General features: G+C 39.3%; 1 protein-coding gene across 2 annotated transcripts in view; it reads right to left on the reverse strand.

The window, feature by feature from the left end:
- Nucleotides 1-5,873: 5,873 nt before the first annotated feature.
- Nucleotides 5,874-27,793, reverse strand: part of TRAF6 (TNF receptor associated factor 6) — a 22,951-nt gene continuing 1,031 nt past the window's right edge. Inside the window, exons 2-7 of one of the 2 annotated variants that reach the window (XM_057373953.1) lie at nucleotides 20,330-20,654; nucleotides 14,571-14,721; nucleotides 13,813-13,971; nucleotides 12,818-12,889; nucleotides 11,991-12,068; nucleotides 5,874-10,428 (exon numbers count right to left, since the gene is read on the reverse strand). In XM_057373953.1, coding sequence (XP_057229936.1) covers nucleotides 9,547-10,428; nucleotides 11,991-12,068; nucleotides 12,818-12,889; nucleotides 13,813-13,971; nucleotides 14,571-14,721; nucleotides 20,330-20,625 — 1,638 coding nt within the window. In that variant the 5' untranslated portion in view covers nucleotides 20,626-20,654 and the 3' untranslated portion in view covers nucleotides 5,874-9,546. Of the gene's footprint in view, nucleotides 10,429-11,990; nucleotides 12,069-12,817; nucleotides 12,890-13,812; nucleotides 13,972-14,570; nucleotides 14,722-19,650; nucleotides 19,853-20,329; nucleotides 20,655-27,793 lie in introns of those variants that run through there. The other variant, XM_057373954.1, reaches the window with a different exon arrangement.

The following is a 27,793-nucleotide window of genomic DNA, read 5'->3' on the forward strand; positions in this document are numbered from 1 at the left end:
GGGGGGGGGGACGGTTGCGGTTTTATTTTGTGTTGTTTGTTTGGTATTTTTAAACCTGAAGGAGTGAGTTCTGTGAATTGCTTGGGCTTCTCAAGAGCAGCCAGACCAGTTACAAGGCACTCAGAGTTCAAGTCAGTGCTGCAACTGCAGCTACTTAGAAAGTGACAGAATTTTTATTTATATTAAACATCAGTAAGAAACCATAGACGCTGTGCCATAAATCACCTACCCTGCAGACCTCTGAGACTGATTTACACCCGTCTCTGGTAAGCCAGCCCTCTTTTCCACTGTGGGGTTTTTTTTAATCCTCTTCACACTAAATGCTTATTGGCTAACATGTTCTTGGAGTAGAAACTTGCTCACCCTTGTCTCCCTATAGTTGTCTCATGGCTTCACTATGACAAGTGCTAAACCTGTCTGTCTCCAGGCACATCTCAGGCCAGTGRATTTTGTATTTGCTGTGTGGTTGGATATAAGAGATGGGAGAGTGGGAGAGGCTGTTCTGCAGGAGGGAACTGACACTATGTGTGAAAAGTCCCTCTTAAGTGGTAAATGCACTACATTTACAAAAACCACTCTCTGTTCTAATAATTTTTGTTTTGGGTTTGGGTTTTGTTTTTTTTTTTTTGGTGGGAATGGGAAAGTTCTGATGTGCATTTGGGACTTTTGGATCTCAGAGATTCAGAACCACTATCCATTACAAGTCTGAGTGAGTGCAGAGGATTTCAGAGTGATTTCCCCCATCCTGTTGTTTGTTCAGAAGATGGTGGTGGATGGTGATTACATGCTGAGCGTCACTGCATTTGSTCGTGCAGATGGAGCTCCTCTGAGCTCCTCCATTCAGCCTTTCACTGAATGTCTGGCTCTGAAATGTAAACTGTCTCTCTTCCCTGAAAGCCCYGCAGCAGATTGGAGATGCTTCCCACTGGACCCACAGTCCTGATTAAATTTAGAGGCTCATCCTCAACAGCCCTGTGTTAAGGAACCTTTCCTGTCTGACCATCCAGGAGCCACTCTGGCACTCACACTCCCACCCCCTGAGCTGTGGGAAACCCAGGATGGAGCTGGTAAAGAAATCCTGTCTGACTCTGTGAGCCTGCAGGGAGCCAAGAGAGGCACCTGTGGGGTCACTGGAGCTGCTCACAGGGAAGGGACTTCAGTCCCAGCAGTGAATGCCTGCAGTGGGGGGAGTGTGACTGCCWGAGCGGCTTCTGCATGGCCAGACAGGGAAGTTTCCTTAACATTTTCAGGCAGAAGTAGCTGCCACCATCTAGTCATTCCCCTGTTAAAGTGTCCAGTAGTGTTTAATAGTCCTGCTCTTTGAAATCAAAGTAAATGAGGCCTGAGAGCATTTGCCACCAGCCTCCTCCTAACTTCTTGAAATGTGTGAGCTAATGTGAACTAGCCACCCACACTTGTCAGGCAAACAAACAAAAAAGTCCATTTTCAAAAGCTTATTTCTTTTGCTTTCCCTGATGCTTAATCTAATCCACTGTTAGCATCAACATAGCTATGCTCCTCTGCTGGGGTTTACAGTGTGGAGAGGAAATTGTACAAGATGTGGACTTCCTATCTTTTTTTCTTTTTTTCCTGACTAATTTTTGTGGTTAGCTGATYGACTCACAGAGCCGGTGATGCCTTCAGAGGGCAGCAGCAGCCTCTCTGCCCCCTCCTCTGTCTTGGCAGTACTTTCAAAGACTCAGATCTGTATGAAGTGCAGAGCAAGGGTAGGTTTAGCAGCAGGCACTGCTGTTTGTAGCTTTGCAGATGTGTTCCTACATTGCTAAGKTGGGGTTGCCCTTATTGGGGGAGCCTCAAATGGGATTTTTAGAGTCTTAAGGGAAAACAAATTTGTCCCTGTCCCTTACCCTTCACGCCTGCCCTCCGCTCCCATGGCCATGCCTGGGACAGTGGCAGCCCTCGCCTGTGTATCTCCTGTGTCCACTGGGGTGTTGTGGGGCCTCTGGCTCAGGTTGTTCTGGGTGTTACTGCACAAAATGTGGGTTTGGGGAGGAGGAGGAGAGCAGAACCCATGGGCCAAGCCCTGAWAGTCTTTCTTACAGTGAGGACACCAAAACTGAACACAGGGGATTAAAGATGCGGCTCAAAGGAACTATGAAGAAGTACAAGGCCAGGGGAAAAAGGCTTACCCATGCTTTTACCCATTCTGATCTCAGCGCGGACATGTGAAGCACGCACAGTTCTGGCTCAAAAACCTGGAGACAGTTGRACTGGACTGCAACAATTTTCATTAGAGTTTATGGTGTTCATTTTTCTTTATATAAATATGCAGTGTATTTTAAATCATGTATTTATAGTATACATTACATTTGTATATATTTAATCCAGCATATTAATATTATACTACATTTAATAATTTTAAAACATGTCTTTTACATATATAGTTCTTTAATTTTTTAGTCTCATAAAAATAATTATAACAAACTATTACAACTGGACGAAGAAAACASAGGAACCAGAAATAGGTAGAGGTTAAAATATGGCTCCTTTGCATTCACACCCTGGTTTCCATTGCTGTGGAAAGCAGTGTACAAGGAACCAAGAAATCCACTGTGGCCAATCATTGCTACCTGGGGTGWTTGGTGGTCTGACCTTCCTTTGCCYARCTGTATTGACTTGCCTTTCAGGATCATTGTTTCCACCCATGTAAAGTCAGAATCCCTTCCATTCCCAGAGGACCCAAAAGCACACACTCTGCAGATCACTGAGATGAATTTAAAATATTCGGTCCCTGCATTTTATCTAGAAGGATGAGTACAGGCACATGCCTATATAAAGGACTTTTGCATGAAGAAACTCAGGCTCGGGGAGTTGTTTCTAGGAGGTGAATCACACTGGAGGCACTTGCTTAGGCAAGTCTAAACTCCACACTGTGAAGTTTATCACATCTGGGTGTGATACTGAAACTCGGAAAACTTGTATGTGTCACTTTTCCTTGGCAGTGCCTTCACTCCTTAACACCCTGTTAGCAAAGCCCAAGGTCATACCTGGCTGAAACTATTCCTTTATTAAAGGCAGCAACAGAAACAAAGTTAAATCTTAGAAAGAAACAAGTCCATGCACGCAGGAATACCAGAATGGAAATACAAATGCTAACTCAAGTGTACTTTTGAAGGCCAAACTCCTGGACTTCACGACTTCACCTGACACCTGCTGTGTGAGCACAAAGGGAGAGGAGCAGCTGCTGCTGAAGACAGAAGGGAAAATCCACAAGTTATTAATACTGGCCTGTAGCAGAGGAGTCAGGACTCTGCACATCAGGTGAGAAAAGGAAAGATTTGTATTGTTGCCTTTTGTTTTCTCCAGTGTGCCAGTTATCAGCAGTRCTTCATGGAAAATAGGTTCTGTCTGGAAGGGCTAAGAAAAACTGTCCAAAACTGTGAGGTTTCATTATCACAGAGGATTTARCAAGCCTCCCCTGCTTCCAATCATCTGAAGAGAATGGAGGAGGGCTTGTTAAAAAAACTGTCAGTACCCAGCTGCTAAAACACAGCTCTGTTTATGCCTTGTTCCCTTCACTGTTGAGTGGGATGAGTCCCTGGGACTAAAGCTGCCAGAAAACACARCCTATGAATCCATTGTGCCCCAGGCCAGCACCTGCCACGTCTGGCTGAGTGAAGTCAAACCTGTGGGTACCTCAGTGAGAAACTCTCAGCTGGGATCTTCAGGACCAGGGATAGACCAGGGCTTTTCCCCTGCTTCATCACTGGATGAGTGGCTGGAATAACCATCCCCAGCAGCGTGGCAGGGCAGCCAGCTCYAGGGGGCAAAAAAGAGCTGACTGGAACAAAGAGCAAAAAATAACTAAACTCAGGAACACTCATGGGCTGCATGGCCTCAGGGATCAGTCAGAGCACAAACCAGAAGGAAAAGAARGCTCACTGGTTGAGACTGCACAACAGGAAAATAATTTCCTTATTAGCTGCAGTCTCCTTCCCTCRCACAGCTTCAGGAGTTTTCCTATTCCATCAGAGGAAAAAACCCAGCCAAAAGGAGCCTTTTGGAGCTGCAATGTTGTTGTTTCAGTGGMGCTAACAGGTTCAAAGAACAAGATCACCACAAGACCAGACAGTGAAGCAGGGCCCCAGCATTGTAGCAGAAAGATTATCTTCACAATACTGTAGCTCAGTCTTTATCTTCAACGTACAATGTAAGGTAAATTCTTTCATACGATTTTCTTTTTGAAACAGAGAAAACTCCAGTYTTTTAGAGGGGTTGAGAAGTGGTGGCAACAGTTCCACTTGGGATAAAACATCAGTGAGGAGGGACTCAGGATATGACCACTGTTACAGAATCTTTCTGCTTCCTCACAGATGAGAGAAAATTGAAACAAGAGAGGTCAGGAGAGTTGTGTCTGGGGGTTGGCTTTTTTATTACTSTTGTGAACTGGAAAGGACTGCAGAACTAGCATGAACTCCTCACACATTCTGAGCCCGGACAAGCTTCAAATAACTTAAGCACAYATCTGCCTGTGCGCTCAGAGACGTGTATCTTTATCAAGATACTTAAAACCAATAAAMGACCTGAAAGCCACAGCTCCTGACACTTGGTACTTCAAGGTCACTGAGACAGGCAGGTCCTGCAAGGGTTGGTGATGGCACCACAGTTGAGKCAGTCCAGTGTGGTCAAACTGTCCCTTCCAGAGGGGATGGACAAAGGCTCAGTGGTGGCAAAGGATGAGGGTGAGATGGGTGACAGTGAAGYGTTTCCTTTGGTAATTTTTTGTGGTAGCATAAAAATTTCCTTTTTGAGTGGTATGATAGTGGGTTTTTTGGGTTGGTTTTTTTTTTTTTTTTTTAAACCCAAGATGAGTAACAGGCAGAATTCATCAGCCCTCTTACTCACTTCATCCAGACAGGCCTAGATTCCCTGCTCACCATTTTTGGTCCACTAACTTCCCCTGGTATTTGCTATAAATGTGCACTCCAGCACTGTGTTACCCCAGCACAGTGCAATAAGGAAAGGCACAAGGAGTTTCCCCTTTCCAGGCAAAAGAGCTGGAGTGTTGGGCTTGTGCTTTTTGGGGATGAAGGCAGCAGAGCAACTGTTTTCATACTAGTTAAGGATTTTAGCTAAAACAAAGTACACATTCTTGTGAAGTCACACAAGGAACTGGAATTTGTGCCCTAAAATACTCAGTCAGAATATCCTGGTCCATATCTAGTTTAGCCAATTTTTTCAGAAATGYACAGGTACATGTACATCTGTATTTACATGGGTGTGAACATACTCCTACATTACTTCTCTTCTGCTTCTGCATGTGGACTTTCCCTTCTGGGGAATGAATGCTGGTTTTTCCTGCATAATAAGAAAGATCTTATTACTGCATCTCACTAAAAGATTTTAGTGCACTTAAAATATGGAACATTCAAAATGGATTAACACAACAGATAAGCAATGTCTGAGCAGGTCTTTTTCTCCATTACTCATGGAAGCTATTAGGACCAACCTGGATGAAAGAGAAAGTCATAATTTATTTGAGATTAACTRCACTGTATTACTGCAATACCCCTAACTTTACAGAATACAATCTTAAGGTTTTGAATATCCCTTCCTGCTACTAAAAAAATAGCCAGACTGAGATAACTCAGAGACTGCAATAAAGCCTGCACTTCCAACAGAGGAGCTCTCCCTCCAGTTTCTGATCTGAGTATCCTGCAACAAAGCTTCAGCCCACAGCTGCTTTTGTGACAAATGAACAAGCAGATGTGGCCAGAGAGGTGACAGTGCAGCTTTTTCAGAGTGTTTTAAATTACAGGATGATTAAAATCCTTGATTAATTATCTATTACATGAACTATATATTCTAGTAATGAATAAAACTATTAATACTCTTTATTAATGCCAGAAGTTTTTTATYTTGAAATACATTCTTTGCCTTCTTGGTGCTATGTAATACTAGCCAACTCTGAAACCCACAAAACAGAAATCACCACAGCAGTCTTGTATCAGGTAATTTTTTTGAATATCCCTCCATATGAATAAAGATGCAACATGCAGTGCACAGTTTAATTCRTTTATTTTTAAACATTCTGTCAGAAATATAGTTGTGCATTAATTACAAAATATATTAAACTACCAATACATCCAAGGGAACAGGAGTACTTTCATTCTGCTCAAATGCAAACCAATACAAACCTTGAACACTGACACAGAATAATCTTTTGCATTCATCACCCATGTATCTGGTCTGCTGCCCTCTCTAAATAAGAACAGAAAAGTCATCCTGATTTCAATGCATTAGCAAGCTGAATCCCTTGATAGCAAACATAACCTGCCATATCATGAGACCACTTAAAAACCAACTCTATACATCTCACATTATCTGAGCTCCCACATATACATTACATACCAACATTTTTAGCAAAATAATTTTCCCTGCCCTGCAGGGTAAGACATTCAGAGGCAAAGAGATAACACGTTCATAATATATTATAATTGGAAAATTTGTGCCATAGCAGCTTTGCAAATACAYATACTGAGTGGGTTATTTAAAACGTGCTAAAGACAACAGAAATTTGGAAGATAAAAGAAGCTAAGCCACTTTTAAAACCACATGAAGATCTAGTAATGCTGCAAAGCACTGAGTTACAGAACTAAACCCCATTGCTGAACAGGTTATACAGGACAGGGGTTAAATCTCCATATTCTTTGTATTTGTTTTAGAGACAGCTCTCAATGCTGCAGACCTTTCTCCTTCCATTTAAGTAGTTCTAGCAATTATACCTCAATCCACCAGGGTTAAACAAGTTCTCAAAAGAAGAGATATGGAGAAAGGGGAAAGAGGAAAATGGAACAAGTACATGAATAAATATTTCGTTAGCATTTACAATCTTTTTATGACAGTGAGATTTAACTGATGCTTAGCAAATTAGCTCTGACACTCTCTTATGTAATACTCTGGCCTTACAGTAATTTGACATCACTCAGAGTTCTAGTTGGTAATATAAAAATAGAAAACCAGTGAAACAGCAGCAGTGAATGAAGCATCCACATCACTGTGGCCAATACAGTATTATACATGCAGTAGCCTTCTATTGGTTATTGGCTGTGCTACTGTACAATATTTACCTGAATCATTTAAACCCTGCCACCAAAGGGAGTCGTCTCCTCAGARGCAGAGTACATCAGATTGAGCAGATAAGGCTTAGAGCAGAAATTTCATTCAGAAAGCAAATCTTCAAAACCAAAGAAAGTGTTAATGCATTTAGTGGGTCTTGGGTATAAATGATCTGAACAGAGAATAAGGACATTCTTCTTACTAACACTAGGGTTGAGAAAGAACCTGGAGCAAGAAGCTCTCARATGACAAGTGTTTCTTCTGACTGCCTTCCCCTCCTCCCCTGCTGGCCCCCCCAAAAAGAAGGGGGACAAAAGAGAGTGGCAGTCTTTCAGCATCCTGAAAAAACGTGGTTAGCTAACAGCCTGAATGGAGAACTAGTGTACAGTGCTTTCTGTGTAGAGTGGGTCTCTGCACTGCCATGGACGTTGGTTAAGGATGGCCTAACTACTGAAAATGTTCCAACTGAAAACACTCCAGAACAATTCAGCTGAGAGGATGAGGCTATTCATTATAAAATCTTCAGTTTTAAAGCAGAGATCTTTCCCTGTTTTGAGTAATAAATGCTTGCCTGTGCCCTAATGACAGAAAATACACTGAAGTAACCAGCAACTACATGCATTCACCATTAGCCAGGAAGATCATGTTTCAGGAGTGAYAATACTCCACTGAACACAATTCTTCTTAATCTAATAGGTTCTACTTGGAGAAGAAATTTTACTCATCTGGATATGATGAACAAAGTGGTAGGTTGGGTCCTGGAACTTTCACATCTCACAGAGGCAGGCAGAGTATCCTTCCAAATCACTAAAGCATAGTAGTCTTTCTTTAGTCCTGTATACATTAAGCAATGTGCCCTTTCCCCACTGGTATTGCTGTGATGAGGCCAAACAKTTGGAACACTCTTCAGTATCTCTTAAACTGCAGTGTCTCCAGTCTTTAGGTTGTTTCACTAGCTTGGATCAATAATACACATAAGCTCATGCATTGTTTAATTTTTTCTTCAGTATTAGAACTTGTATACTTGTGTTATGGGGTCCACAGAACTTTTTTCTTCCCTCCTTTTAAATACAAGATTCAGTATCAGCACCATGATAATTTAAAATTTTTAGCACCAGTGAACTTGAACTATTCAGCTTTGACTGGTCAAAACTAACATTTACATGGCACACAATCAGTCAGTACAAGAAACAATAATATGCACAGTAGGAACCTCATGAATCTTTGACACAGTGAATCTAGTGTTTGGTAAATCAGTAACTATGGAAGCCAGATTTTCTTCCTAAAAGCAAACAGGATTACAATTTCTCCTCACATTGCTGAGTTAGGCTTTCCTTACCATCCAAATTGCTGAGTTGGTCCAGCTCCTGCTGTCTAAAGGGACAGGAAAGACCCACAGCAGCTGGATGCTGATCTGGCCAGCTGCTGACAGAGAATTCATAGGGGATGACTTGGGTACATCACCCACAACACTGAGATCTCCTGAGCAGATGCAAAGTTCAGCTTTGGTACAAATTCAGGTTTCAACAACAGTAAAACAAATTCTGCATCACCCTCTTTGGTTAGTACATGCCTTTGCTCATGTGTCCACTCACAACTTGAAACATGTCCAGCACTAGGAGRTCCCACCAGCACAAAGGCATTTCATTCAAATGCTAAACTTTTACATTTCTTGGTGATCGTGGCTGATGTTCTGGGCCTAGTGAACACACTTAGAGAAAGATTTATGAAGAGAATTAGGGAGGCACTTTCAGACAGCAGTACAAATATTTCTTGAGTGAACTTGGCTCACAGTCATTTAGCTTTCTCCACAACACTACCTCACATCTTTTGGAAGTACCATCATCAACTCTGCATCAACTCTACGTCAACATGCAACTTCCTGAAGCTAATTCTCCAAGAGGAAAGGGTCCAAGCATACCTGAACCCTTGGTGACATGAACAAAGTCTAATCTTGACTTCAAACTTCAAGAGACACATAACCAATGCAGAATTATAGATAAGTCAATATAGAAACTCTTTCAACTTTCCCAAGCTCTGTGAAAAAAAACAAATGAAAAAATTTCTAATCTTTATTAATTAYACTACTTCCTTGCAACAGCATCTATTCCAAGGCACTAAGGTGAAAAGAATTAACAGGTCTATTCAATATGATGGACATTTTACCAAACTGAGATGCACAGGTTCTGCAATAGGRTTTTCCTGCAGGCAGTTAAGTTTTCATTAACACTTTATTTATCTAGCTTGCTACAGAAGTAGCTTATTTTAAGAGAGAACTTTACCAAATATTTAAACACATATGACCTCATACAGAAAAAAAATATACCAGCAACAACAAAGTTCCATTCAGCTGAAGATCAACTATGTTGGCAACTATGATCTTTACAGCCTTTGTGGAGAATGAAGCACTTTTGTAATCAGTATGSAAAAAAATTAGGTTCCATTCCTCTGGTTAAGACTTACAGGCTACATGGCTCCATCAGTACTGCGGGCCTGGAAGCCTTCCCTGCGGACACTGTTCAAGTCCAGGCGCGTCAGAACTTCGCAGCGCACCAGGAGCGTGTCATCCTTGATGAAGGTTCTCTGTTTCAAGTTCTGCAGGTGCATGAAAGTCACGTAACCAAACCCTTTTGGATTGCGGTGAATTGTCGGTCTCTGGAAGGCCAGCAACTCTGGCTTGGCTTCCATCACCTCTTCATGGTTCTGCCTTTCTGGGCCTTCTGATTGATCCAAAATAGACARTCGTATGGTGCCTTGGAAAGGCCAGGGCAGGTGGCTGTCATATTCCCCTTGCATAGTGTGGACAAACAGAGAGATAAAATTAGCACAGCGCTGAGCGTTTGGTAACTGGATATGCAGGCGCAGGCACAGCTTGTAGCCAGGCTTCCCCGTGTAGAAGCCAGGGCTGTGCATCACCACGGGTCTCTCTTCTTCCTGGGCTTTCTGCAGTCCACTGAAGTTCTCAATCTTCCAGATATAAATACCATTACATTGCTGGGCCTCCATTTCTGTAATCTTTCCCTCCAAATTTCGGATAGTACGTCTGAGTTCTGCCATGTGAGTGTTCTGAGTCTCCATTTTAGCGATGAGTTCCCTGATTTGATGATCCTGTCTTACCAGACGACCTTCCAACTGCTGAATAGTTTCCTTGAAGTTTTCCACTTCYGGATTGCAGTCATATGCAGCATGTGACACATGTGAGAAGAGGGGAGGCTCAAAGCGTAGGCCATTGAGGAAGGGTACAGGRTTTGCAGCAGTAACACTGATATTCTGAAAACTCTGAGCCATCATTCTCATGTGAACCTGAGTGAACTCCTGCATATGTCGTGCCAGTTCATTCCTCTGCATCTAGGATTTAAGGGATGTGGCATTAGGAACGCATCAAACATTATCTGAAATCACATTTTAAATGTGGCTCTGAAGAAAACCAAACAAGTAGTTCCTTTTGTTATGTGAGAAAAACTGCACTGTGAATCAAGGACAAAGGTGGTGTGACAAGACAGCACTTTACCAGTGGAGACCTCCAGATTTAAGATCACTGCTCAGACAAATTAAAAAAGAAGTTCAAGTACCAGTGGGCAAATCCCAGAATCATTTWTGTGGGAAAAGACCTTTTAGATCTTTGTGTGTCTTTGAATTGATGTTGCTACAACTGGGGCTCAACAAAAGTGTATGTGAGAAGTGGTTTCAGCATAGAATTCCTAACCTGGAAATTTAAGACAGAACTGACATAAATGACTGCAATATAAATCAGATAACATGCATTATTTTTTTTGTTATCTTGAGACTTTGGAATGTCATAAAAATCRGATTCTGACAAGTCATCTTTGCAATTTTATGACAAAACACTGAGAAAATATTCTAATTACAGTATGTATCATTAGTAATAGCATATTGTATTGCTGCATAATTTTATGTTGTTTARTAAGGGATCCTTGACTGTATTTTTACAGATGCTGCAGTATCTTCAAGAAAACAACAAAATTTAAATTCTCTAGAAGAGACTGAGAACAACTTCTTATTAAAGGCCAAGATCTGCACTTCAAATGGAAGCAATTTGGAGCAAAAGACATGAAGTATTTCAGTAGTACATACAATGAGAAATAGGAACAATRTATTTCAAACTGTTCACCTGGAAGTAAAAACAACATATGAAGAAATATGGAGTATTTTGTACTGAAAATGTTCTTGTCAGATATTCCAAAGGCAAGCATTCTGTGTATCTTCMGGGTTATCTTCTTATTAATAAGAATTCATATTAAAAAGATTCAGGTTTTGCACGAGTAACTGTAATAATTTCCCTATAAAAGTACCAATAATTATGGTGCATCCTTGCAATAACACTGTTCAACTCAAAACAAAGACAGGATGAAAGACTGTTAGTGATAAATATACATTTAGAATTTTTTCTATGCTCTAAATCAGCACAGTACTCCATTAGTTTGTTAAAATGCTCCTTAGTACCAAATAGTGTGTGAAAACTGATGTAGAAGTGATAAGGGGGACTCATTTTTAAGAGGTATTAAACATTAGAAATAAGAATATCTAGATTAATAATTTTAGAATTTAATAAATTGATTTACTTCATGGAACTCTTAAGAGTCCTTAAGTGTACTTGGCCACAACATTGGAAGAAATGCTAGATAGCTGAAAAGCAATCATGGATTAGTAAAAGCAAGGTCATTAAGCAAATTGTTCATAATGCTTTATAAATTTGAAAAGGCAATTTTGAAATCAGGTAGCAATGTGTAGTGTTCTGGATTGAAGATACCTCAAAACAAAAGACCCACACTCACAAATCACTGAGGATTTGTGATTGGTGAGTGAGGCAAGAATAGGAAAACATWAAAAAACCTACAGACAAAATCATGCAGCAAGTCTGAAATTCATGGTACAGGTAAAAGGCTTACCTTTTCAGGACACCCAAAGGCACTGTAAAAACACGGCACTGGGGCAGTAGGACAGTCATTGTCATAATGGTTAGGCATCTAAAACAAATCAGATTTGATATTACTTTTTCATCAAGAGTATTCTCCTACAACATCCAAAAATGATACAGCTGAATGGATTCTGCACAGGTACCTGAAGTCCGATCAGTTTATACCTACATGATTTCTGAAGGGAATATGGAAGCTCAATCCTGTTTTTCAGAGTATTTGTGCAATTTGACATATCATTCTTTTTTTAACCCAGGCCATCAACATAGTTGCCATCCCAAATAAAGTAAAATAACATTTACCATTTTTCTGCCAATAAAGTTATTATTGAATAGAAGAAATAATAATAGCAACTGCAGTAGTAATGGACAAGCAGAATTCCAGCCAGCATCTGCTGTTTGATAGTGAAGTTACTTATGGCTACTTTCCAACAGTGGCTTTCCAAGAAGAAATACTCTCCCTCTGTGCCCAAATCAAAGGCTCCTCTTGTAATGTCAGCCATAACCAYTGGCAGTTGGATTCTTTTAAGCTCTGTTCAAGATTAAGGACATGCAGCATGGCCTCTGTCAAGAAGCAGCACAGCTGAACCACGTGATGTGCAGCCAAAATCCTACKGCAACTGCAAGCAGGAGCTGAATTTAAGGGAGTATCACACCTGCACTACACATTCAGAGAAAGGCAGGTAGTGATTTATTAGTTAGTAGACAAATTTATCTCCCAAGTTTAATTTCAGATTAAAGAAGCAATGTAAGTACAAAACATCTGACCCAGAATAAACAGAGAAAAAAGGAGTCTCTTACCTGCTCTCTGATGAGCACCGTGTTGCAATATTCACAAAATACATTGGCAAGTGGGCAGGTTTGGTCATGAAGCTTAGTGATCAAAGAGAAAAAAGAAAGGAAAGAAAGCATCAATAAAGTTACCCAGTTTAAGAGAGGGCTAATTGCCCTTGATCAGACATTAGATTTTTATTTATATTTCAAATTCTGCATTTAGCTGTATGCAACTGWGAAATAAAGACAATCCCTTTACCTTCAACGGTATGTTTTCTAGCACTGTTTTTTTCTGGACTTAAACTAGAAGTTCATGAAATTGTAGRTACTTTATTTCCTAAAGCTCTTGTGCAACAAAGCAGTCTGAATTTAACAAGCAGATTTTAAAATTCATGTTCAACTGGAACTATATGAAAGCTTTTGTTTGTTATTTGTATTGTTGGACTATATGAGGTACTTCTGATTGACAATTAACAATATTAAATTGATGACATTTAATAGTCCTTAGAAAAAGCAYATCCATATAGAGATAAAGAAATGGTAGCAGCAAAAGGGAAGTATTATCCTCAGTATCACCCAAGTGAAAAATGCAGAGCCAGGAGAAGAATTCAGAAATTATCTTGGTCTTCTGTGGTAGCAGATATCCCCAAAGATTCATCTTCTGATACATCKCCCAGGCATAAAAACTGCAAATGTAAATACTGCTCTTTCTATTCTAYTGGCAGTAGATACTGGCCCATCTGATGGTAAGGTCAGAAATCAATGGCCCTTACACAAGTCCACAAGTCTCTTCACACCACAAGGTTCCCAGTAARTTTATATTTAAAGACAATCTCTCCCCAGCTTTTGCCTGTTGTAGGCTCATGTCCTGAATTTGCAGCTTTTCATCTGTGCAGCAGCACAAAGAGTCCTTCTGGACCAACACTTTTGGTTTTGGTTTGGTTTTTTTTTTTAACTGATGTTTCCTTTACAAGCAAACCCATATGAATGCAGGTWGACAAACTGAGATTCCTGCTAAGTACCTCTTTATCTTCATAGGCCATAGATGTGGCACAGTTGGGGCAACACACTTGACGCCTCGGACACTCCTGGGTCATGTGTTCTTTCAGATAGTTCTTCGGGAAGGTTCCTTGGCACTGCAGGCATTCCACAGTGGAAAAATCACACTGCAGCTGATGGTCCTGCAAAAGGGCAGAAGAAGGATTTGATGYTACAATCAAGAACTATAATCTCACCCGTTTTCAGGAGAAAGCACAGTACAAGACAAACAAATCACAGTCTTCCTTTCATGCAAAGAAATCCTTATACACTTATGCTGACTCTACCAGTAGCCTGTTACTGTCCCATTACTAAGGTCAGGGTTTCACRTATTCAGAGCTTAAAGAAAGCTCTTAGTAAAAATTCAGTTTTATATTTATCCTTTTAACTGCATATATTATTTTCCAAAACAATTATTTCAACTAACATATGTAGCTACATATGAGGGAATATTAAACTGACTTTAAGAAACTTGTGTGAAATACAGACATATCTGATCAAAAGAAAAACATGAATAATCCTCAACAGAAAGCTGCATTAGTACAATTGGCATGCACTATGATGTTCACTTGAGAGTCACCTAACTAAAATTAAAGCCTCATCAGAAAATCAATGTGTAGCTTCAGTCTCGAAAGAGAAATGCATTGAATTAGCATGAGTCCAGGTATGACCATCTAGTTAAGTTCTGAATTTTTACCTGTCCATGAAAACAAGGTTCCATATTTTCAAAAATAATTCTCACCTCTAAGTGCCTGAGCTCCATCTTCATACTGCAGCCCTTGTTGGGACACTTAACCGTTAATGAAAGGATTTCCCGTTTGGCAAAGTTGTCAGGAAAAAGTTGATTTTCAAGCAGAATTTCATTGTCTACAGGACATTTGTGACCTGCATCTCTACAATACAGAAAAGCAAGGAAAGATATTCCAATATTATCAACAGATTTCCAAGCCCYTAATTTAAAATATTTTTACATCAGCAAGACATTAGTGGCCAAATAATAACACAGTAAGAATCTTTGAAAACAATGGTATTTTTGTGGCAATGACCAGAAAGTATGAAATGTACTTCAGAGAAACTGAAAACACAACTATTTCACTGGAGGTGGCATGACTAGGGTTCCACTTTTCTAACTAAAATACAGTTTATTTGTACAAATGCCATGTTAGGTACTCTGGAAACAAACTTGAGGAGGATGTAAAGACACTAAGAACTTACGGCTCTGTTTGTGTAAGACTTCACATAGCTTAAACATCAAAGAATACTTCACACACTACTTCAAAACAATGCTTTAAATTATCTTGGACCTCCTCTAATTTCCTTCTCACTTTATTAACAGCCAAGGTGATCACAGCTGAGAAAAAAAAAGCAGAGTTGTCTTTTTTTCCTGATTCACTTCATCTGGTTAGTATTACTTCACACATATCTCTGCTGGTTTCGTTATACACCTATTTGATCAGTTGGTCATCCTTCAATTTRTTTATACAGCAAACAAGGGTGAAAAACTCCAGACACAAAAATTATTAGAAACTATGCAAATTACACTGGATTTGGAACTGGGTATTGTACCATTTTAACAGCCAAAAGACTGGAAGTCAGTGCAAACTGGCAAAGGATTAGAATCTGATGGAACATGGATGCATGCAACCTGCACAGGGGAACTAATAACCTGTTCCAGTTCATCAGGTTCTGTCTACCTGCATTTATATACAAAAAMCATTAGAAATAGAGTAAAAAAGGGGATCACCTCCATCAAATTTTCCACTGTCAGCTCATTCAGAAAGCTGTAGGCCAGCATATTGATTCACAACTAAGTAATGCAGTTAAAGAGGAATAAGGGATCAAAGATCCTGAGATGATGTGCTAATGGAAACAGCAATAAAATGGTAAAATAGATGGGGCGGAAAAATGTCAGAGAGCACTTGTGGTGCAAGGATCAAAGGCCAGATCATTGTCACTGCCTGCAGGCACRAGCGGAAGTAGAACCTAGTGGGCTGTGGAGATCAGGAGGCAGTTTATGTTCTTTGTTGGAAAAGGAAATAATTGCTCAGCAAGTCTATCATCAACGCTGCTAGAGGAAGTGGAGGTAGAGCTCTGACTTCAAAAAGAGGCAATGAACTTCCTTTCATAGGTTTTGCTTGCAGAGCAAGTTTGCCACAYGCCTGAGAGTCACACTCCTAAACAAGTGGAAGAAAGAAAACACCTAGCTTGCCTTGTTTCAGAGCTCTGTGAGCCCCCATCTGTGTGATGATCTTTGTCACAAGCCAGAAATGTTCCCTCACTTCACAACCTAGAGGAAATCAGTTCTCACAAGTGAACTTGGTTACAAACACCCTGTTTAGTGGAGTATGATTGCTTGGCAGGCCTGCTGGTAAGACAGCAGCTTTATTCCTTCAAAGCAAAGCTCATCATGTGTAGGCGCAGCCAAGAACAGATCAATTTGAAATAGTGATTACCAAACCTCCAGTTTAAATAACTACCAGTCAAAGGGCAAAATAAGCATGAATTGCAGTTTWCCAAAGCAGGACAGTGTAGTAAGGAAAGAGCAATAACTCACTGTAGTATATTAAACAGGTTTCAAATACTATTTACAAGGATCAGGATTGTGTTTAAAACACTGCTTAGATCCATCTACAGTCAGAGATGTTGCTGTACGCTTCCTGTGACAGAACTGAGTTTATGCAGCTCAGTTCTAACTTACATTACAATGGAGGCTTTTCTGTGCTAGAATTATTTATCACATTGCATTCTGCCACTCACAACAGTACCTGTGAAAAAACTGCCATCTTCTACCAAGTACAATGAATATTCAATTAATGTATCTTCCCTTGAGTTTAAAATACAGCTATCAAGAGTAAAGCCTAAAAAATTTTGTTTGAAGGAAAAGCCTTCTCCATGATTTTAACAATTGGGTGGTTTAGCGAAGAAGTCAAGAGCTGGCAGAGACTTTAACTACAGCCATGACAGCACCTAAAACATTCCCTGCTGTCCTGMGTCACCCCACAACTCTGCTTTTCCAATAAACAGAGGCTCTGATATTTGGCAAGCTCTGCTACAAACCCTAAGTCAGCTTTGCCCTAAGATACAGGAGAAGACTGGAGTGAAAGTGAATTAGCTACTGCACCTGAAGTTAGTTTTTTTAAAACTTCCAGTAACATATTTTGTTGACAGTAATATTTGTAAACTTATTTGTAGTTACTTAGGTAGATAAGCTTCTCCTCTTCCATGACWTACAGCACTTCAAAGCATTTCAGACACCTTTACAGAAAAAGCTGCCAAGATTTACAGGGAGGGAAACATTTAGTGTGATCAAATCTCATTTAACCATGTCCTTCACACTGGAAGGTCAAAGAGGCCAGTTTTTAATATGTTTTCAAATTTTTTTTTCTAGCTGCAGCCACGGCTTCCTCAACATGAACAAGTACAACTGTTTGTGTAAGTCACAAGAAGCAATTACTCAAAAAATGCTTCTCTATCCTTCATAATTTAAAATCCTTAACCTCTGTGTTCACTTGAGTTAAGACAATGGGGAAATGAGGAATAAACAAAAGCAATTTTTCCTGATCAAATGAAGGCTGTGACAATCACTTAGTGACAAAACCAGCACTTAGAGAATATAAAATATCACTTTCCATTTTYATTTTAGTTCTGTAGAAGCTTCTCAATACATCAATCTGGTAATGCAGACAGTACACACTCCAAATCAATACTGTACTGTAGACAGACATAATCCAAATCAATAGCTTGATCCATGGATACCAATTAAATATGCAGTTCAGCCCTTCAGGGATTCAGTGARGTCTGGCACGTCAAGTTGCTCTCTCTGCTTCCACGAGCATTCGCTCAAACTGTACTCCAACGACAGGTTTCAGTGGGGAAAGAGGGAAAACTTTTCCTATCAATGAAACCTCTGAAATATTACAGTGATGGTCTACAGTCTCGAAGGAAAAAAATGCTTTCCACCTGTGTTTAGTATTCACTGAAACAGTCATCATTATTCATAGAAATGAATAAAAAAAAAAAAAAAGAAGAAAAAGCTTCCAGTCATTGAAACTGTTTGTAGACCTAAAACTTTGAGCAGAGGAAATGCTCTGTTAATTTTTAAAGGAAGAGAAACCCATTTCCCACGCTTGGGGTTTAAGAAGGAAGTTTCTCTGCCTATTCTGAGCTTGGGTTCACCACAGTTTCTCACTCAGTTTGCTGTAAACTCTAACCAATGACTGTAACTGTGCAGCTTACCAGCAGAAGCATAAAGATTAAAAAGCAAGATCATCTTGGCTCCTAAATATCTGAAAGACTGGAAATGAGACACACATTTTTGGTAATTTTTCCCCTCAGTTTTTAACCTGAATTAAATTGGAATTCTGTTGTCTTTGGTGAGCAGACWTTTCTAAAGCTCACTATATTTAAGTACTAATTTACCTTCAGAATTTATAGATATCCTAATCCCATGAGAAGGTTTAAAGATTTATTTTCTTTCTCACAGAAATACCCAAGTTAAAGAAGAGCATAAAACTGCTACTGCCAACAGAGCGAGCTCATAAAAAACAAGTAAGGAATTCTAAAATTGAATGYTCTTTATCAGTACAACTGCCTTGTAATGCTTACAAGCATGCATGAAATTATGTACATTAACCTCTTGAAAGAATTTAGGTTGGAATGTGCAAAGCAAAGGCCAAAAAGTGAAGCCAGCTCCTTGTGCCAAGAGAACTGGGTTACAGTCAAAGCTGATAGTTTCAGGTTTGGGGTTTTTTGCCTTCTTCCACACACCTGGATAACATGAATACCATTGAGTGAAACAGTTGGGTAAAGTCTCATATACTTTGCTCACAGAAATAGGAAGGCAACGAAGAAACTAAGAGACTAAGGGAGCAGGGGATCTCATGGTACAGTTAGTGGAGAACTGGATATCTCTCAGCAGYTTCTGCAGAGTTACTCCTCAGGAATGAACATTGGTGGTGTTCTGCATTTTCTGGATCCTTCTCTCAGAAYGAAGAATTGATGAAACTGGTGTAAGAACTGTCCTGTAAACACACACAAATTTCTGCACTGGCTAACAAGAATTGATATTGTAAACAGGAAATGCAAAACTGTCTATGTCTTCTCATTCTCAGCTCCARCATTTCCTTCCTTGTTCCAAAAGGGATGCAATGAAAAAATACAGCAGCATATGCTACACTAGTAACAGAATCCCAGAATTATTCAGATGGAAAAGATCATTGAATAGAACCTTTGATTGATTACCACCTTGCCAATTAAGAGCATGGCACGAAATGCCATGTGTCCGTGTCCAGTCATTTCTTGAACACCAYCAGGGATGGTGACTCCATCATCCCTCTGGGCAGTCCATTCCAATGCTTAGCAACCCTTTCCATGGAAAAATTCTTCTTGAGAATTTACATAGCTGAAGCTACAGAGAAGCCCAGAAAACACACAAAATACTATCTTCAGAGAATGTCATTGCTGGCATACTGTGGCATACATTCATTTAGTGAGCTACAAATGATGGACAGGAAGAAAAAGAAATGGAACAGAACTATGGACAAATGGTATGAAAAACCAATCAAGGAAGCACTGTCCATTTTGCATGCTAAAAATAAATGCCAGGGGAAAACACATTGAAGACAGTTTAGTGATTATTACACAAAAGTGTGCAAAGTAAGGTTGAAAATGAGCCAATTCTACATACCAGTCACAGAATTAAATATAAAAATTCCTACCAAGGTGACATTTGAGCAAAGTGAGCAATTGCTAAAAAAAATGGGCTTATGCTGAGAAGGACAAATCCTACAGCATAACATCTATCAATATAATCCAATACTCACTGACATGTGTGGGACACTGATGACTTCATTCCAGGTTTACAGGAAGTACTCTCTACAAGGCACTCTCTGCCCAATCTTGCTCTTTAAATTATCCATTTTTATAAGCCATGCCTGCTCTTGCCTTTGTATCTAATTTCCACTCCATCATATGCCACCTGGTTTCCTCTTTCAATGTTTTGTGCTTTGTTCAACACTATACCGTCATCATATTATCTGTTCCAGCTCAACAAGAAAGCAGCTATTTTCAAGTGAAGAAATGAAAGCATGAATTGCCTTATCTGCACCAAGGAATTATGTTGTTTGTAGTTTCCTGTAGTTATCAAGACAGAAAACAGTTTTAATAATCCTGGGCCAGCAATTGTCTTTATTTGGGCAATCTGTCTACCTTTTTTTAAAAAAAAAAATTATTATTTGAAGTTTAATCAACTTTTTAGATTCATTACATGGGTAAATCTGTAAAAATGGCCAAATATCTAAAGCTCATAAAACCTCCAAATTTATGACATTCCAGCCATACACAGTGTTTACTAGAAAGCACCTTTAATGAATAATTAATTTCCATAGTTCTCTTAGCACTCAATGGTAATGCACCTTGRGTGGCTCTATCCGGTTTAGATTGACCTTAAACTGCTCTGGTACACCAACTTCTTAAAAGCAGCTTCCATAAATTCTCCTTTACCTTATTGATTTGACAATGCAGCCTTTGCAGAAACGGTGGCCACACGGTGTCTGCACTGCTTCCCGCAGAGCCATCAAACAGATTGGACACTCATATTTACTTTCCAGTGGCGGATCAAACTCCACGTCGTATCCTTGYGTTTCTTCCGTGAAGGAGCTGGGCGTGTTGCCAGTGCCACTGCCCACACTGGAGCTCTCCTCCTTGGCTCCGGCGCTGCAGGCGCTGGCCATGGCTGCACAGCAGCCGCTCTCCACGTCTCGGGCTCCACAGCTGCTGTCACTGTGCAGCAGGCTCATGGCAGCGGATCCTGCTGCACAGGAGTGCACTGCAACAGGGAAAAAACATGGCTTAATTTAACATGTTCCAGGACCCTCCCTCCCAGGCAAGAATAAAATTTACTTTTGACCAGAAACACTGGAACAGTGTTACAGAGTTGGTTCTACTTAAAAGCAATGGTTTTGTTTTGTCCCCATCATCTTTTTTAACTTCTCTTGTGGTATGTAGGAAAGGACACTGCATCCTGTCAGCACAGTTCAAACATACACACACACACACACACACACACCTTTTTGTAGTCTTTTTCATCTATCTGATTTTTGTAAAAAGAGGAATCCTTTTTGTCCTTCCTATGTCTGCTGAAGATGCTTCTTTACCCCTTCTGTATTATTTATTTCTAAGGCATTCAAATAGATTTTGCATGAAAAAAAAAGCTGTACAGAATCAAGTTTAACTGGAGGRCAACAGCTCAATTCCATATTTTCCTTGCAATTTATCTATGTTATTTAACATTTTCTGTATAGAGCAATTCACAATATAGCTTTCAAATCAACTTAGTGGCAGGAATACAAATAAAATATAAGTCCAAGTACCTAAACCAAGCAGCTGATGTGCTGTAAATGAAATTCAAATATACAACACTGCTGATAACATTTTAGAACTGCCAATAGGACTTTAAATTGAGTAAGAAGCTACACACGAGATAAGGATAATAATTCCACAGCTCAAAAGCTATCTCCAAATTAYTAGCACTCAAACAGTGTCCTTGCTCCCTTTTCCCTCTTCCAGGCTAGCTGGCAGGGAAGACAAGGGACATGCTTGTAAGAACAGAAGATAAAAGTACCTTTCCCCAAAGAGTGGTGGATGGCATACTAAAGCCTGCTTTTACAACACTCCTCTAAAGCAGGGTGAGCTCATAGGTGTGAAACAAAAAAGGGCTGGTATCCCCAAACAGATTCCTAGAGTTTGTACACTGAATGAGAGAACCTTAAAAAAAAGTTCTAAACAAAGACCAAGAAACCTTCCTCTCCCTTGATTTTTTTAATGGTTACAATAATCTTCTTAGACTCCTACTGTGGTTAATATTCTATAAATGACATTTCTTGGAAAAACAGAGATTATTACCATTACACCAGTAATGGTAATACACGAGCAGTCTCAGGGTTACAGAGCCAGGCATTCAAAACATGCCAAATAAGCCCAGATTTGAAAATCTTTTGCACAGTAGTATAGGCAAAAGTCTCTTGCAGTGTTCACCTAATGAATTCACTGTAATACYACCATGTCATTTAAAATACATTAGGAATGGAAATCCAATCAAGCAATGAAGKGTAAGGATTGTTTACTACTGCAGATGCTGGGGGCAGTAGAATGAATAGGATTATATTGACCAGCTCACAAAACTGAAAATATTCTTGCCTATATCAGGATKTGAATATCACAACTCAGTTTTACAAGATGTTCATGGATAGGAGGAGGMCATACAGGTAGTTTTATCTGGGTACTCATTTTATGACACCCGAAGATTACATAAACAGAAATACTAATCAAACAAGGCCTCAACCAGCATTTACTGGAAGTATATTCTGAACACGTGCAACGTCACAGAAATGTGCTTTAGGTCATCTACATGATAAACAACTGGCAATACTTTACGAGCTGTTTTTTCCCAGCTATCCAGACCAAAAAAAAGAGGCAGATTTATCTGAACAAAAACAAGTTACCATATTTTGGTCAGATATAGTTAGAATAATCAAGAGAACTTTCATTCTGTTATGTAAATATTGTGACTTTCCATCTTGTTGGAGTACACAGAGGTAAGAAGTAGCTGAAGAGCCGCATTCTTGACATTTCCAAAATACAATTAAGGAACAGAGCCCTCAAAACACAGCTGAGTTACACTGAATTGGTCAGCAATGCTCACTCTCTGCAGCAGCAACCCTAGAGCAGAGCTGTCTGGAACTGMACCCAAAGAGTGCTGTTCATTTCCACTCCTGTTTCCTACCCCAATGTATTGTCCCTATACATTATCTACCACAACAGGCTTCTTAACTGAGACTCCTAAAAACAACAGCAATACAAACTGAACACCAAAGCACATTCTCAGCAGYTGCTTCAGCCATAGTCCAGACATGACCACTTTAATCCCACAAAGGGAGCAGCTCCCCCAACGACTTCGAATGAAAGCAGTAGAATCAATGCTTAGGATACTCTGTGACAGATTTTTCTTTTCAGACTGCCATCAGTACATCTATTCTCTCTGGAGAAAACACCCAGATCATTTCCACTGTTAAACTAACATGACTTATTTAACAACTGCATCAGAGGATGACCAGTTCACGGGCCACATTTCATGAAAAATCACAGGAACTAAATTGGGCCAATGGAGTGGGAATGTTGGTATGCAGGACATTAGAATCCACAGGCCAACCTAGGACTGAAAAATTCACATTACTCTAAGCCACAGGGGTATACTTAGTGATACTAAGAAAGGGAAGAGGAACATACATCCCTTTAGCAATGTCACAAAAGGAATCCAAGAACTTGCAAGAAGAAATATATATACAGCTTTACTCAAATTCAGCCGTCACATTAATTGCAATGAAATGTGTGATGCTTCTCCTGGGCTGTTCCTATGAAAAAAAAACACTACAGTGTTTAAAATATTGTTCTTAAAAAGAAGAAACCAGGATCTGATTCAGTATAATCTCACTAGCTGAACACTGTAAATTTAAGTGCTGTGCAAGCAGTGTTCTYTCTGCCCATTTAAATTGTTTCTACAGACATAGCAGGTATGTATTTTCAGTTTACAGCAACAAAACTCCTGTAGCAGAGTCAGTTTAATGAATGAGTCACTGCACTCAGTCAACATCCCAGTCTCACACAAAAATCCCCTTATTCAGYGATACACTCTACTCCCACATGGAGCTTTTTATCTGCATATGACCAAGTGGTTCACAAAAAAAGAAGTGCAAGTATCTTTTTAAAATGGGAAATTCAGGCATAAAGAGGCAGCTTAAACATAATGATTAAGAGCCAGATTTAAACTTCGTTCATATTTTATCTAAGATAGGATTCCTCCTACTCTTATCCATTTAATCTTATCTGTGAGCAAAATCGTCCTTCCTGCACACATACTTTAAGTGTGGGGCAAGGCACAGTTTTCCAAATTAAAATCCACACTGCTGTTACTCAGACAATTAACCAAGGCCTTATTACTCCATCATACTTCAAACCAATTTCTCTAGAAGTTGTAACTACTGTACCAGAAATTAGACCTGTTTCTTGYGGCAGTCACTTTACCCTCCAGGAGTAGGAACATAATTTTAATCTTTTTGAACAGAGCAATGCTAGTACAAAACCAGCTACAGGAAAGTGTACTTTGAATGGTAATGACAGGTTTTTYCCCAATGAAGGTAGAACAGACAATTTGTCAGCTTACTGTAGCAGTTTTTTGTCTTCCTCCCCTGGGGAATTAAAAAAAATGCTTAGTATGGAAAAGGATGGATTTTAAAACCCAAACCAGCATATATCCCAAATTTCAAATCAAATTGCTAYGCTTCCTTTTTGATTGAGAAATAAWAAGTACAATCTCCCAAAAATCACATCAGTTTGTCTTCTTATTGACAACAGCTGTTATTCTTTCTCTGTGCTAAACAAAATTGAGTAAAATTCAAGTACAACATCATCCAAATATTAATTTAAAACACCTTGTGCACATTACAGCCTTTAGAACTGTAGTTTTTGAATGTTGGTAATTTAATACATTAAATGCTTTTCTAGACTACTCTATACCTTTTTTGTTTGCAYAATCCAGCTTTCAGATCCAGGAACAACTGAAATTAAAGTGGATCATTACATGGCAATTCTTGCTTTTGCCCGTGTGAAGTTTCTCAGGCAGAGAAAGCCTTAAAGTACRTTTGCTAATGCACCTGAAATGCCCTTTTCTAGAGCTAGGAAGTGCTACCAGACCTGCTGACTCTGGATAAAATGGGCTTTAGYTTGGGCAGAGGTATCCAGGCCTTGGGCCAGCGAAAGTTGATTGTACTCTCCAAGGCAACAGCTGTACTGTTTGCCAACAGAAAGGAAGGTGCTTTCCATGCCAAATGGTAATGGACAGAACTTGTTTGATAATTACCTGTGCTGCAGAAGTCTGGGAATGCCCTAAGGATCAAACTTTCATGCCCCAGAAAAGACAGTTGAGACTTCAGGAGTCCCCATGGTACTCTYGCAACTTTAAACCATAATGAAACCTTTCTTCACTAAGTAACCTGTGCTACATTGACATTTACACTGCTACATCACAAAGTGATTACGGTGATGTGAGATAGCACAGTCAGACCAGAAGAGCAAGCTCCTGCAAGAACAACGTACCTTATGAATAATGTACCTTATGGTCGAAAAAAACCATTTCAAAACAGAATTTAAACTGCCCATATTTTAAATTAATGCATGCAACAAAGCTCAGTATTCTGATTTTTCAAGTCCCATAGTATTATGAAGTTCAGGCAAGACTACTGGTACCAGAAAGTATCTTCATATTATATGTAAAAGCACACTATCATTAAGAGTATTAGGGAGGAAGTAAAAATATTGTAGCATTGTAGCCTATCTACACTGGAATATTAAATGATACTTTCAAGCATTTGGAAAACTGAAGGAACACAGTGCAGGGAAGTATCAGTTGCTATAAGAGACAATTTTCATTATGAATCATGAAGTACTGAATACAATAATTTCCACACGTCATTTCCTAGAAAATTGACACTGACTACCCATATAAATAAGGAAATCTATACAGAGAACTACTCCAAATCCTTTTCCTTACCTAAAGATCACAAATACAATTAATTTGCTTGCAGTCTGACCAGCACACACCTAGCAGGGGAAATGCCTTTAGCACTGCATYGACAGAAAAACTGGCCAAACTTTTTTCTTCATCTGCCTTGTATGTATGTATGGATGGATTTCTGGGTCATGAGACTGACAGACCAGTGGAGTGACTTTGGATAATTTGTTTATGGAGCAATACTTGCAACATGTATTCCCAAGTACATTTATCAATGGTCTACTGATAACTGATAAGCACCACGTGTTTCCACTATGAAGTTTGTAGCTACCATCACTRTGGCCTCATCCAGGCAGAACACATGAAATTATGCAAATGCCTTTTAATTAATACYTATAAAAGAATTTCATTTCAAAGATATCAAATGGCTCGACAAGCCAAAGAAACAGGAGATTTGGGCAGAACTTGTAACTGCAAAAACTAAATTCTGGTTTCTTGTAAAAGTCTGCAAAAGCATGTKGCAAATACTTTGTTGAGATATGAACTTTCCTCTTTCTAACAGCAGTAACTGTTAAGCCTTCCAAGTCTTAGGACAATCACSATATTTACACCACTTTAACATGTGAACCTGAAGACTAGAAAAATAATTTTTGTTAGAGGCAAACACAATCAAACAACATTCAGTGCTTATTAAATTATCAAGAGCTCCCAACTAGAGCAAAGCAGCCCTTGGGGAATTTCTGAAGCTTTCCAGCTGATTCTTCTTTATTTATAAAGAATGTTGTCAAGCTTTAATCATATACATATTTTTTATGYTTGAATGTTACTTAGGAGTCTAGATGGTGGCACACTCACAGTTACACTCATATCTGATCCTACTGAAATATGTCAAAACAAATTTAATTTCAGTGAGCAGTGGAAGTATACTGTATTTAACACCAAAATATTCTATGGATTTTTCCACAACCAAAAAAACAATCCCATGCCAAAACTGCCCCAAACATTGTTSAATTTATTAACTTTTAGGTAAAATTCACTGAGAATTGGAAAATACAAGGAAAGCACTGCTAGTGAGAACAATACCAATTAACTCTTTACTTTGGCAGCTACTCTGGCTTCTTTCTTCCTTTGCAGACTGACAACATATTGAGATATGTACTGTGCCTTTCTATATCCCTCAATAGATCTGCAGCAAATGTAAGGTACTGCCCTAATGGCGAAAGTAAACACCCATAAGACACTTCAAAAAGAGGCAGGGAGAAGTGTGGCTGTGAACAAATGTCATTTCCTCAAGGCAGTCTCCAGGCTACATTTAATYACCATCCACCTCTAGAGGGATGAGGCTTGTATGTGGCATTAGTAAAATGATCTGAGACCCTGGGAAAGCAGTGAATTAAACACACATTCTGAAACAATTAAAACATTTCTCCTTTTCACTCCACTTTTATTTAATTTACTTTTATTTTCTTTCTGACATGCTTTATACCCAGAATCTTTTATGGTCAGTTTTCATAGTCTCGATCTAAATTTTTTTTTTACATGTGCATTCTTGACATAGTAAACCCATGGAAGTTCAARGGGTGAAGAGCAGCATGTTCACCTCAGTTATATTTTCATGCAGAAGTTCTATCACTATAGGTACCTATTGTGTGCCTTGTCTCTCTAAATACAGTTGCAGTTTTTTAAGACAGAAAGTACTGCAGCGTTGCAATACTAAAAAACTTAAAAGGCCACATATGTCTTGACAAGTCCTCATTCAACACAGTCTGACTGAGCTCCATAAATCTTCGCCCACTGGGAAAAGCTGAAGGTAATGTGGAATATGCAGAAGAATTATGMCCAGAATTATACCATGAAAATAATCCAAGTGCTTTTATCAGCACACTTCTGTGGCATTTTTTTCCTTCTTTTGCTAGAATGACAAGTTTTACAAGCCTTTTCATTCTACAGGAAGCCAAGGCAGTTTGCTTGCAAGTCTTTAAAGCTGGTGAATACAGYGCAAAACTCACCCAAAGCTTCAGATCAATACTTTATTAATCACTCACACTGGTATCTAAAACACCACAAAATCCACGTAGCTGAGGGTAGCTCTGCAGAACGTGACAGAGGCAAACATGGGGGAATATTTTCGGCAAGCTTTAACGACTAGGTCTAAGGGATATAATTAGAACATTTTCCTCCCACCTACAGCTGAGATTTCCGTTTAAGTACGAAAAGACTCAGCGCGACCTATCCGAGCAAGATGAAATTGATGGAAATTACTACTGAAGCAATAATTTAATAAATTTACCGTAAATATTAAATACCGCCAATCTCTACTAGAAAATAAGAACTATCGGGTTTAGAAACAGTAACCCATCTTGCAAGTTATCCTTTAACATGTTCCCGAAAAACTTATT

Source organism: Malurus melanocephalus, unplaced genomic scaffold (genome assembly GCF_030028575.1).
Source record: "Malurus melanocephalus ecotype Western Australia unplaced genomic scaffold, MMel_1.1 scaffold_211, whole genome shotgun sequence".
Classification (NCBI taxonomy): domain Eukaryota; kingdom Metazoa; phylum Chordata; class Aves; order Passeriformes; family Maluridae; genus Malurus; species Malurus melanocephalus.